Raw genomic sequence first — 14,219 nt, 5'->3', positions numbered from 1 at the left:
TTGGTTAATGCCCTGGGTATTACCTCTGCTAGCCTGAGAGCGGGTGGATGCAGATGGAGAAATGTTAGCAAGGAGTAATGTTGTCTCTGTCAAGTTATACAATCAACCATCATATTCGAAATGCACTTCTCCATACCCGCTCCCTTCCATTAACCTGGTTCAGTAAGAGCCGAAACTGAACGAGTGTGCTCGCATACTCCATTTAAAGGCCTAAAAAAAAGCGGCAATAGTACTGTTTGTCCATTTTGAGACACCGTAGCCAGTTAACGCTTCCTCAAAAAAGTCCAGATTAATCTAAAATAACAAAATAAATCTGTCATTAATTATAACATTTTTGCAGAGGACATCTTAGTTGCACAATTTTACATATAACTAATATGCTTGGTATTTCTCAATGGAAAAATGTGCATGAAAACGAGGCGTCTCTCGTTGAATGACAACAGACATTATTGAAGAATCCCTACTGTTGACCAATCACAGACAAAGGGGCAAAGACTTTAGCTCCGAACTTCGGCTTGCCTCCATAAAACATTTTGTGTGCCCGGAACAGCTGAAAAAAAAGATCACCGAAGTCAAAAATGAACTAAAACATCGCAAAACCTCATCAAAATATATGCACAAACTCTTCTGAACTGTTTCAGCTGGGAAGCATGTGGACGCCTTTAGGAGATGTGACTAAGGTGTGATTATGGTTCAGCCTTAAGGGGACCGTAAGAGAATAAACAGGTTCTACTAATTAACCTTAACAACCTAAGCAAAGACAAAAAAAGAGTACAAACAAGGGAAGGACCCTCAGGCTTTCTGTCGAGAGAAAGTGTGTTTTACTCTGTAAAAGGGGAATTACTGTGTATGCTACATGCTGCCACATACTTCTCAACATCCCCCAGTTTCCAGCCAAGCACTCTTTACCCAGCGGTTTGGCTCATTACTAAAAACCTTGTGACAGAGTAGTGTCCTGTCCAGGTGGTGTTCATGTACATCACACTGCAGAAACAAGTGATAGGCTCTTGCCCTATGGGCCGTTCTGGCTCGTACTACGCTACTTACTGACTTGAGGACAAGGAAATCTAAACCCTACCCAGTAGCCCATCCGTTGGGTTTCCATGCTCTCACAGGTATATGAACAAAAACTGAAAGAAAGACACACAAAAAAAGTAAAGAATTATATTTGGGTCGGCTACTCTATTCCCAATGCACCAAGTGGGATTTAGTGATACATTTAGCCAAGCAGAGGGGCTAGAGAATAATAAGAATAATAGCATGGAGAGCGATACTGTGAGGGAGTGACTCTCTCGGTCTGTGTCCGTATGTGGGTCCCAAATGGCACCCTATTCCCTATGTAGTGCACTACTTTTGACCAGTGCCCTGGTCAGATGTAGTGCACTACATAGGAAATAGGATGCCATTTGGGATGTAGCCCATGTCCTCTTAATAAAATAAATTCAGAGCGTGACAACATTGTGTCAAGGCAAAGGGAAAGAAGGGAAACTGTGAAACAACCTGTCGCTGACAGTGACACACATTAGCAGCCTTTAAGGGCCTCTTCTTTGGTTTGTACCAGGGCAATGTACCCCCCCCCCCCCCCAACTTGCCCGTGGCTGACATTCTCCTATCTCACTTTTAATTGCCCCCCCCTGAGGGCATCTTCTGGGTTGCCGTGGAAGCCTGGGTTGCCGTGGCTCAATGGGTGCGATAGGGTACTGTCTCTCTGTGTCGCTCATCTTCTCTCGTTAGGAGACTAAAGAAACAAAGAGAGAGAGAGAAAGAAAGATAGAGAGAGACACACAGAGAGAGGAGAGCTGGGGAGAGAGAGAGTGGGAGCGAGGGAAGGAGGGAGAGAGACAGAGGCATAGAGAGAGAGTGAGACAGAGAGAGAAAGAGGGAACGAGGAAGAAGAGAAAAAGCAAGAGGAGGATGAGTAGTACTGCTGTTCCTAGGTCAGTTTTGCCTGCATGGCCCCAGACTATACACGAAATGCCCCTGAAGCCATTTAGTGTAGTTACATATAAAACACTAGAAAAGCTATTAGTCTGCTACATCCAATATGAAGGATAAGTTTGTGTGTCTCGCTGTGTCCCTGTCTTTATCTATGAGTCCCTGTGTTCGATACGAGCAATAGATATATTTAATAGCTAATTGTTATGAGTTGAAATGTTATTTCATGCAATTCTATGAGCCTAGAATCCTTGGGCCCACTCTCCAAATTGCAGACACGTTCATCTTGCTAACCCTGCACGGAACACAATGCAGAAGTATTATAGCCACGTGTAGTGACTCCAGATAATTGGTGACAGGCAATTTAAAGCTTTTTTTATGGTTGCAATTAAATGGCGCAAAAAATGGATGCAAGGAGAAAGAGGGAGTAGAGGCAGAAAATCAAGCAGTGTCAGGGTTGTTGTAAACACTTTCTCTTAACTGTGAGGATATAATTGCGTTGTCATGTTCTATTACACAGGTTCATTATGACGCTGACACTTACTGGGGCTGGGTACCAAGAAAAGAGAGGAGAGCTACTCAACACACACACACACACACACACACACACACACACACACACACACACACACACACACACACACACACACACACACACACACACACACACACACACACACACACACACACACAGATGTAGAGAAAACTAAGCTCTGGATGTAACTGACTTACTGCTACTGGTCCACTGTTGATGAAGAATTAAGGGGTCAGAGAGCTGTGGCAGTGTCCCAAATGGCACCCTATTCCTTACATAGTGCATTATTATTGTATCCTCCCAATTTAAAATAGCGCACTGCATACACTCTTAAAAATAAAGGTGCAAGTAGGAACCGCATTAGGTCCTTGAGAGCGATGCCTTAGGGGAACCATTTTAGGGTCTCTGAAGAAAGATAAATGTGATGGTTCTTTGAAGAACCATACAGAAATCCAAAGCCAGAAGTAGTAAGTTAAGGTTTTAAGCCCTATTTGCATATTTTTGAGTTACCAGTACCACCCATAAGGCCTTCTTTAGAGGGCCGAGAATTACCCTAATACAGTGGCCTGAAACTCAAGGTTTACAGGCCTCATCAAGCCTGCAAGTCACATTATGCTGGTTTGCAAAGTGATGTGTAAGTTATATTCTAATCCAGCCAGAGAGGGCATATCCAATGTTTTAATTCACCCACAACCTGTTTTCAGAATGACGACCAGGGTTGGGAACACTAAGATATGAGACTAACTTCAACATCCAAACTGGAGCAACCATTTCAGTAACAAGTGCAATATGTCCAAGTAACAGATTTGAATAGTTTGTAAAAATTGTATTTATATTTTATTAGCATGAGATACATTAATCCATCAATGTAGATGGAAAAATGTTGATATTGAAACATTTTACACTAGTTAACACTGGCCATAGCTGTGTGCTATGAAAGGGATACATCTGAAGGCTTCCACATTTCAAGAACCTTTTAGAACTCATAAGAACCGTAGATGCCACATCAAGAACCCCAAATTTAACTCAAAGGTTCTTTATTGGGCAAGAGTTCTCCCATGGAACCATAAGAGCTGAGGAAAAACAATTTAAGAACCTTTATTTTTTTTCAGTGTAGGGAATAGGGTACCATTTGGGACAACATGGATTCCAGGGCATGACAAAATGTGATCAGCAGTGCGAGCACTCCTCAGGGACAGCAGGCAGGGCCTTTCCCATACAGTCAGTCAGGCATTAGCTTCCAGCCTTCCACAGTGACATTATTAAGAAGTATATTGAAAGGACTGACTGTCTGCCTCCCACCACAGCAGAGCAGCGTGTGTGCTTGCTTGCGTGCATGCGTGTGTGCGCGTGTGTTGAGAAGCTGAAGACTGGAGGTATTAGAAGGCTCTGAGAAGCAACCCCGGAGACCGCATGGTATTTCCAACCACACTGCTGAGTCCTATAGCAAATCAATAGCTCCCAGTCCCCCACGCTCCCTCACCATGGTCAATTAAGGAAATTCATAAAGTCAAGCGTGTGAGGACTTGGAAAGAGAAGGAGGGAAATAGAAGAGAGGAAGTAAAGGAGAAAAAAAATACTTTTAGCTAAAAATGTATTTGAAACAGAGCTATCCAAGTGAGAGTTACTGAGAGAGAGAATGTGAGTAGGCTGTGGGTTCGGGTACTCTATGGTTCGGGTACTCTATGGTTCCGTCCCATATGGCACCCTGTTTCCTACATAGTGCACTACTTTTGAAAAGAGCCCGATTAGTTGACTATGGGAGCTCGTCAAAGGGAACGCACTATATTTGAGACAGGCCGTCACTCTCACCTGCTTCGTCGGCCCAGAGAGAGCCTGTGGTGACCTATGGGTTCTTATTCCCCCTGCTGAGGCATGCAAAGGACACATTCAAAGTGACTAGCATCGCAAGCGTCTGGAAATCCCCCATGATAATGCATATCAGCTGAAGCGCATGCAGCAGGCATAGAGGAGAGGAGCTTTGGGATGGGGTATAATAAACTGCTTGGCATGGGGGAAAAGAGAAAGGAGGACCTAACCACTCAGCTTTTCCCATTTGCGTTTTGCCTCATAAGGGGAAAGCAGGGTTGAAAGCAGGTAGGGAGGGAGGGCAGGGAGAGAGGCCTTGGCTTGGATGGCTAAAAGGATAGAGAGAAGACAGGTAGGGTAATGGATGGGCTAGACACACACAAACTCTCACCCACACACACAGCTCCTCCCTTAACTGTCCTGCTGACGCTGCTCTGACAGGAGCACTCCCTCCATCTCTCTCTTTCTCTCCATCCTCTCAAACTCTCCCTACTAGTCCCTGACCAACCCTCTCCCCCTTTCAACAATTGTCTCTACCTCTTTCTCCCTCTCTCTCTTTCTCCATCTCTCTCCCTCCATCTCTCTCTCTGCCCTCCCTCTCTCTCTACCTGAGTCTCTCCCGCTATCTCTCCCCCTCTCAATGTGTCTCGACCAGTCTGTCTCTCCCTCTCTTTCTCTTGCTCAATCTCTCCCCACTTTCTGCATGCAGTTCAAAGCTCTTAATTCAGCAGAATGGCCAGAGATGTTTTCCTTTATGTCCTGTGAGAAAAGCAGAGCTGCCATACAGCATTCTGCATCGCTCTATCTGAGCGGAGCATGTGTGTGTGTGTCCCTAATGCACCCTATTCCCTATATAGTGCACTACTTTTGACCAGTAAAAGTATGGGTCCTGGTCAAAAGTTGTGAACTAGGATGTCATTTGGGACGTAGTCTGTGTGTGATAGTGACGGTGGTGCTGCTAGTTCCCAATGCGCCCACTGATAACCCAGCGCCCAGACCCCAGCGGTACCACATCATTGGCCTGGATAGCACCCAGACAGGAATAATGAGCATAGAATAAGAAGTCATGCCCTTTTTCATCTCTCCATCTTGTTCCATTTTCTCCCCCCATGTTTGTCTAACCATGCCTTCATAGAGAGAGAGAGAGAGAGAGAGAGAGAGAGAGGAGAGTGAGAGAAAGAGAGAACATGGGGGAGAGTGTGTGTGGCACTGTATGCTCTGTGCTTTCATTGTGTGGTTTGCAAACAACCATTTTGCTTAGTATCTTTACAATGATCTGAAGGGAATAAACTCAGATTGACATTGCTCAGGGTCTCCATTGACAGCCTACTTGCTCTGATAACATAGTGTGACCAAACAGATTGTTTCAAGAGATACAAGCTGAGCATGTAGACCTGTTAGTCTATTAAAAGTTTATTCAGTTTAGTATACATACAGTACCAGTCAAAAGTTTAAACACACCTACTCATTCAAGGGTTTTCTTTATTCTTACTATTTTCTACAATGTATAATACTAGTGAAGACATCAAAACTATGAAATAACACATATGGAATCAAATGATAGTTCCACTAAGCGCAAACCCGATGTACATGTAGCACTTTGTAGCTGTGTCAATGTGTGGATGGAGAAGTAGACTCATTATATCGAGTCATATTCCTTTAAAGGGGCAATCTGAAATCACATTTCTGAGAGAGAGAGAGAGAGAGAGAGAGAGAGAGAGACAGCATTCCCTCCCCAATATGACCCCTGAGACGAAACTACAACAAAACAACAATAAATGTGTCACAATTGCTGCAGCTCTGTTGCATGTTGGGTCTGTGCATTGTCAATGGTAGGCTTCTAGCGGACTCCTATGGTAGCTACACCTACAGCTCATCCCTTAGCAGTAGTACTGTAGATTACTTTATCACTGACCTCAACCCAGAGTCTCTCAGAGCGTTCACAGTCAGCCCTTTGACACCCCTATCAGATCACAGCAAAATTACAGTCTACTTGAACAGAGCAATACTCTGTCATAAGTCATCAAAGCCAATGGAACTGCATCATTTTAAGAAATGCTATAGATGGAAGGAAAGTAATGTAGAAAACAATTGGGGAACAACAAATTCACTCCCTTTTAGACAACTTCATGGATAAAACGTTCACATAATTAGTGAAGGTGTAAACTTGGCAGTAAAAAGCCTAAACAGTATATTTGAGCTTTCAGCTTCCCTATCAAATCTAAAAAATGTAAATCAGACAAGCTAAGAAAATTAACAACAATGACAAATGGTTTGATGAAGAATGCAAAAAACAAAACAATTTATGGAGAAACCTAAAAAACATTGAGATCCAGAAAACCTGAGCCTATGCCTTCACTATGGTGAATCACGAAAACAATACAGAAATACACTAAGGAAAAAGAAGGAACAGCATGTCAGAAATCAGCTCAGTGTAACTGAAGAATCCATAGTCTAGCCACTTCTGGGAAAATTGGAACACTAAACAAACAACAACAGACTTATCTATCCAAAACGGATAAACCACTTCTCCAGTCTTTTTGACTCTATAACAAAGAACAAACAGCAAACATATACATGATCAATTACAAATCTTAGAATCAGCTATTAACGACTACCAGAACCCACTGGATTCTCTAATTACACTGAATTAACTACAGGACAAAATACAAACCCTGATAAATGATAACATCTTGTGTGTTACAAGATGATGATGACAGAGAAGGCTGCCTCACTTCTAGTCCTTAGGAAATGTTTCAGTATTTTGTTTTTTATTTATTATTTCTAACATTGTTAGCCCAGAAAATCTTAAGTGTTATTACATAAATCTGGGAAGAACTATTAGATAGAGTCGCAATTCAACGGCTCAGACATGAGACATGAGACCAGGGTCTACAGATAATCACGGACTACAAAAGGAAAAACAGCCTCGTCACGGACACCGACCTCTTGCTTCCAGGCAAACTAAACACATTCTTTGCCCGCTTTGAGGATAATACAGTGCCACCGACGCGGACCGCTATCAAGGACTTTGGGCTCTCCTTCTCCGTGGTTGCCATGAGTAAGACATTTAACCGTGTTAACCCTCGCAAGGCTCCTGGCCCAGACAGCATCTCAATACACGTCCTCAGAGCATGGGCAGACCAGCTGGCTGGTGTGTTTACGGACATATTTAATCTCTCCCTATCCCAGTCTGCTGTCCCCACATGCTTCAAGATGGCCACCATTCTTTCTGTACCCAAGAAGGCAAAGGTAACTGAACTAAATGACTATCGCCCTGTAGCACCCACTTCTGTCATCATGAAGTGTTTTGAGACTCCAGTCAAGGATCATAATCACCTCCAACTTACCTGTCACCCCAGACCCACTTCAATTTGCTTACCGCCACAATAGGTCCACAGACGATGCAATCGCCACCTCACTGCACACTGCACTATCCCATCTGGACAAGAGGAATACCTATGTAAGAAGGCTGTTCATTGTCTATAGCTCAGCATTCAACACCATAGTACCCTCCAAGCTCATCATGAAGCTTGAGGCCCTGGGACTCAACTCCGCCCTGTGCAATTGGGTCCTGGAATTCCTGACGGGCAGCCCCTAGGCGGTGAAGGTAGGAAACAACTTCTCTACTTCGCTGATCCTCAACACTGGGGCCCCACAAGGGTGCATACCAAGCCCCCTCCTGTACTCCCTGTTCACCCATGACTGGTTGGCCATGCACGCCTCCAACTCAATCATCAAGTTTGCAGATGACCCAACAGTAGTAGGCTTGATTACCAACAACTACGAGACAGCCTACAGAGAGGAGGTGAGGGCACTCGAAGTGTGGTGTCAGGAAAACAACCTCTCACTCAACGTCAACAAAACAATGGAGATGATCGTGGACTTCAGGAAACAGCAGAGGGAGCACCCCCCCCCCCATCCATATTGACGGGACAGCAGTGAAGGTGGAAAGCTTTAAATTCCTAGGCGTACACATCACGAACAAACTGAAATGGTCCACCCACACAGACAGTCTGATGAAGAAGGCACAACAGCACCTCTTCAACCTCAAGAGGCTGAAGAAATTTGGCTTGTCACCTAAAACCCTCAGAAACTTTTACAGATGCACAATTGAGAGCATCCTGTCAGGCTGTATCGCCGCCTGGTACGGCAATTCCACTGCCCACAACTGCAAGTATCTCGAGAGGGTGGTGCGGTCTGCACAATGCATCACCGGGGGCAAACTACCTGCCCTCCAGGACACCTACAGCCCGTTCACCATCCAGAAAGCGAGGTCAGTACAATGTACCAAAGCTGGGACCGAGAGACTGAAAAACAGCTTCTATCTCAAGGCTGTCAGACTGTTAAACAGCCATCACTAACACAGAGAGGCTGCTGCCTATATACAGACTTGAAATCATTGGCCACTTTAATAAATGGATCACTAGTCGCTTTAATAATGACACTTTATTAATGTTGACATATCTTTCATTACTCATGTATGTATATACTGTTTTTTATACCATCTATTGCATCTTGCCTATGGTACTCTGTCATTGCTCATCCACATATTTATATGTATATATTCATCTTCCATTCCTTTACTTACATCTGTGTGTATTAGGTAGTTGTTGTGGAATTGTTAGATTACATGTTAGATATTGCTACACTGTCGAAGGACAAGCATTTCGCTACACACGCAATAACATCTGCTAACCATGTGTATGTGACCAATAACATTTGATTTGATTTGAAAATATACATATCACACATTCCAATTGGCTATACTTAAACTCTTTAACGTCATCCTCAGATCTGGCATCTTCCCCAATATTTGGAACTAAGGACTGATCACCCAAATCCACAAATTGCCTCAATTTTGACCCCAATAACAACAGTGGGATATGCGTCAACAGTAACTCTGGGAAAATCATCTGCATTATCATTAACAGCAGACTAAAATACTGTACGAAAGACCACGTATTCACCCTGCACACCTTAATTGACAAAAAAAGTTGTTGTCACATGCTTTGTTGATTTCAAAAAAGCTTATGATTATATTTGGCATGAGGGTCTATTATACAAATTGATGGAAAGTGGTGTTGGAGGAAAAACATATGACGTTATAAAATCCATGTACACAAACAACAAGTGTGCAGTTAAAATGAGCAAAAAACACAAGTCTTTACACAGGATCATGAGGTGAGACAAGGATGCAGCTTGAGCCATACCCTCTTCAACATATATATCAATTAATTGGTCAGGGCACTAGAACGGTCTGCAGCACCCGGCCTCACCCTGCTAGAATTTGAAGTCAAATGTCTAGTGTTTGCTGATTTATCTGGTCCTTCTGTCCCCAACCAATGATGGCCTACAGCAGCACCTAGATCTTCTGTTCAGATTCTGTCAGACCTGGGTCCTGAAAGGGAATTTCAGTAAGTCAAAAATAATTAGGTTCCAAAAAAGGTCCAGTTGCCAGGACCACAAATTACCATTCTTGTCCTGCTTTAAATGACGTGGAGCTTATAAAGCCTTCATAAACACTACATAAATGTGTTGCAAATCATCTATAACCATATGTCATACTCTGTAAAGGGTTCATAAATGTAGTATAACTGTGTGACATAACTACCAATGTCAAACGTGACATAACCCACTAGGTCGAATATGACAAAACCTGTGCTTTATAAAGGGTGGTGTGCCGGGACCACCCATACGTTAAAGAAAACATGCAACCATGACTGTAAGTTGCTTTGTATTAAAGTGTCTGCTAAATTGTATATATTACTCTAAAATATTTATAGGATGGACAAACCTCTTTCCCTCTTGGGTGCATTGCCAATATTGGACCTGACCTCAACTTTCCCCCGCTCTGAAGTACAGTCATTTACAATAAAATTGGTAGGACCTTTTTGAAATCTGTTTTTTTATTTTTGACCTAATTTTCTGTTAGTTTTTTTCCAAATTCAAGTTCTCTCTGTTTTGTTTTTCAGGGGTTCCGATCCCCCCCGAATTCTGGTTTCCTGGTTTTCTGTGTTCACATAAATGCTTAAACCACATCAGGGAGTGACTTTTCAGTTCTGGGGAAAACCTTAGAAGCGTATTTAATTCAGTGTACATGTCCTGCACAGTTTTTTGGATAGTGGTGTTTCTGTATCACAGTAAGCACACATGAGTTCGCACATGAGTTCGCACATGAGTTCGCACATGAGTTCGCACATGAGTTCGCACATGAGTTCACTTTATTTATTGTCCATTAAATTCATTTGTAGTAGTGTAGTGTTGACTTAGATAACTTAGCTTCTTCAGTCGTTATTTCAAATCATTTCACAGCATTTGCTAGCTAGCTAATAACATTTGGCTAGCTAGCAGGGTCAGCTAAATAAAAATTCCCCTAGATACAGCCACGTCTCATAGTCATGTCATGAGATTTGTAAATGAAAGAGGAATATAATAATATGAGTCAAATGGAGTTTCCCATTTCACTATTTAGAGTATTTCTGGCGCAGCACTGAAATGCCCTTATCCAGATGGTTGGACAAAGGCATTTATTAACAGACCTGCTAACTTTCTTAGTTTTTTCATTTAAGGTTAGAACCAACATGCAGTACCTACAGCAGGCAGAGAGGCAAAAACCATTAGTACGCCAGCTCAGGGACAAGCTACACTATTCACAGCCCTGTGTAATGTTCATTGTAATTGCATTGCTGGACTTTCTGAAACATAATGCTTTCACAATGCAAATACATTTACACAAACAGATCCCACAGAGCCCGAGGACAGCAACACAATTAGACCCAACCAAATCATGCCACAAAAAAGGGGCAAGCAGTGAAGAACTAACACAATTGTAAATACAACCCATATGTATTTATTTATTTATTTAAGTATTTGCACATAGTTACAACACTGTATATAGACATAATATGACATTTGAAATGTCTTTATTCATTTTGTAATGTTTACTTCTATTGTTTGTTTAATTTTTGCTTTGGTAATGTAAAGATATACACTGCTCAAAAAAATTAAGGGAACACTTAAACAACACAATGTAACTCCAAGTCAATCACACTTCTGTGAAATCAAACTGTCCACTTAGGAAGCAACACTGATTGACAATACATTTCACATGCTGTTGTGCAAATGGAATAGACAACAGGTGGAAATTATAGGCAATTAGCAAGACACCCCCAATAAAGGAGTGGTTCTGCAGGTGGTGACCACAGACCACTTCTCAGTTCCTATGCTTCCTGGCTGATGTTTTGGTCATTTTTGAATGCTGGCGATGCTTTCACTCTAGTGGTAGCATGAGACGGAGTCTACAACCCACACAAGTGGCTCAGGTAGTGCAGCTCATCCAGGATGGGACATCAATGCGAGCTGTGGCAAGAAGGTTTGCTGTGTCTGTCAGCATAGTGTCCAGAGCATGGAGGCGCTACCAGGAGACAGGACAGTACATCAGGAGATGTGGAGGAGGCCGTAGGAGGGCAACAACCCAGCAGCAGGACCGCTACCTCGGCCTTTGTGCAAGGAGGAGCAGGAGGAACACTGCCAGAGCCCTGCAAAACGACCTCCAGCAGGCCACAAATGTGCATGTGTCTGCGCAAACGGTCAGAAACAGACTCCATGAGGGTGGTATGAGGGCCCGACATCCACAGGTGGGGGTTGTGCTTACAGCCCAACACCGTGCAGGACGTTTGGCATTTGCCAGAGAACACCAAGATTGGCTATTTCGCCACTGGTGCTCTGTGCTCTTCACAGATGAAAGCAGGTTCACACTGAGCACGTGACAGACGTGACAGAGTCTGGAGACGCCGTGGAGAACGTTCTGCTGCCTGCAACATCCTCCAGCATGACCGGTTTGGCGGTGGGTCAGTCATGGTGTGGGGTGGCATTTCTTTGGGGGGCCGCACAGCCCTCCATGTGCTCGCCAGAGGTAGCCTGACTGCCATTAGGTACCGAGATGATATCCTCAGACCCCTTGTGAGACCATATGCTAGTGCGGTTGGCCCTGGGTTCCTCCCAATGAAAGACAATGCTAGACCTCATGTGGCTGGAGTGTGTCAGCAGTTCCTGCAAGAGGAAGGCATTGATGCTATGGACTGGCCCGCCCGTTCCCTAGACCTGAATCCAATTGAGCACATCTGGGGCATCATGTCTCGCTCCATCCACCACAGACTGTCCAGGAGTTGGCGGATGCTTTAGTCCAGGTCTGGGAGGAGATCCCTCAGGAGACCATCCGCCACCTCATCAGGAGCATGCCCAGGCGTTGTAGGGAGGTCATACAGGCACGTGGAGGCCACACACACTACTGAGCCTCATATTGACTTGTTTTAAGAGTATTACATCAAAGTTGGATCAGCCTGTAGTGTGGTTTCCACTTTAATTTTGAGTGTGACTCCAAATCCAGACCTCCATGAGTTGATAAATTTGATTTCCATGGATAATTTTTGTGTGATTTTGTTGTCAGCACATTCAACTATGTAAAGAAAAAAGTATTTAATTAGAATATTTAATTCATTCAGATCTAGGATGTGTTATTTTAGTGTTCCCTTTATTTTTTTGAGCAGTGTATGTTTCCCATGCCAAAAAAGCCCCTTGAATTGAATCGAATGGAGAGAGAGAGAGACAGACAGACAGACAGACAGACAGACAGACAGACAGACAGACAGACAGAGTGTGAGGGAGAGAGAAATGAAGAGGGGGGGGAGAAAAGAGGAAAGCATATGTTGCTGAGAAGAAGGGAGACAGGACAGGAGGATAAGAAAGTTATGGCTTAGCTCCTACAGATAGGGATTGTTGCACCAAATATCGTAGTAGTTAACTGTTCCAAGTATTCCCAGTACTAACATCCTGACTGTGTGCTCTATGTTCCAGATACTGGCTGGACCTGGGCCCCAATGACAGACTGACAGCCCGTGCTGCGGACCTACACCCAGACCTGGAGGAGTGACCCAATGACGAAACTTCTGACTAAAGTCCACTGACCACTTCACACTAACACCCAGAGGGAGTAGAACATCTAGCTGAGTGAAGCTGTATTTAGAGCTATTGGCCTGGTCATGTTGAGAGGAAGAACTGTACTTCTCCTGCTGGTCCTCTGGGCATACCTGTGTTCCCATGGGGACGGACTGCGAGCCCTGAGGAGGACTACAGGGGGGAGGCGGGGTGGCGCAGGGGTGGGGTTGACGCTGATGGGACAGGACGCTAATGGAGTGCCTCTGAGACGCTCCAAACGAGGATGGATGTGGAACCAGTTCTTCCTACTGGAGGAGTACACAGGGATGGATCACCAGTATGTTGGCAAGGTACGGCGTGATGTTAAATGTCTCCGTTGTTTTCTATTTTTGATTTTTTTGTCATTATTGTTCTCTTCTCATTGTCTGAGTTCGACAGGATGAAAGGTGGGGACTTATATTATTATTCTGATATTGAATAAGACATTTCAGTCATAGCCAGCATTCCAGCCATAACACTTATTTTGAAATAGGATACACACCACATATTATCATTCTCAGATGGCCTAAAATGTACTTTGATTGAGATACAATACTTTCACTGGTAAAGCAAACTCCTCCGTGTACTTCTCCCTAGATCTGTACCTAGAGGAAACTTCACCCCTGAGCACTGCCTCCTAGGCTGACTCGGATGCTGTGTTGTCTGATGTGTTCAGTGCTAACTGTCAGCTATGTGGTAGCTCGGCCGATGTCCACTCCACTCATATCAAAACATCCTAAGGAGGTAGTGGACTAGTTCCCTACTGCCAAACACACAGGCTTCTTACGGCCATTATTTGTCCAGCAAAATCAAAACACAATGTCGACCTAGATAACATAACGGAGAGTAGGCCTACAGCAAAGTATATCCAATAAGAAATGCTTTACATAGCTAGATGAGAGAGTTGAGGAAGTCGATATCACTCTGTTTGTTTGCAACGTCGTACAACATACTGTAATTG

General features: G+C 43.8%; 1 protein-coding gene across 1 annotated transcript in view; it reads left to right on the top strand.

Annotated features, from left to right (window-relative positions):
* Positions 1-13,323: 13,323 nt before the first annotated feature.
* The window catches only part of LOC139367230 (cadherin-6-like), a 43,247-nt gene continuing 42,351 nt past the window's right edge, over positions 13,324-14,219 (top strand). Inside the window, exon 1 of the mRNA XM_071105452.1 lies at positions 13,324-13,569. Within this exon, the coding sequence (XP_070961553.1) occupies positions 13,324-13,569 (246 nt within the window). The remainder of the gene's footprint in view (positions 13,570-14,219) is intronic.

The sequence above is a fragment of the Oncorhynchus clarkii genome, chromosome 15 (genome assembly GCF_045791955.1).
Source record: "Oncorhynchus clarkii lewisi isolate Uvic-CL-2024 chromosome 15, UVic_Ocla_1.0, whole genome shotgun sequence".
NCBI classification, from domain to species: Eukaryota; Metazoa; Chordata; class Actinopteri; order Salmoniformes; family Salmonidae; genus Oncorhynchus; species Oncorhynchus clarkii.
Note: the sequence above shows the minus strand (reverse complement) of the source record. Positions and strands in the feature narration are given on the sequence as shown.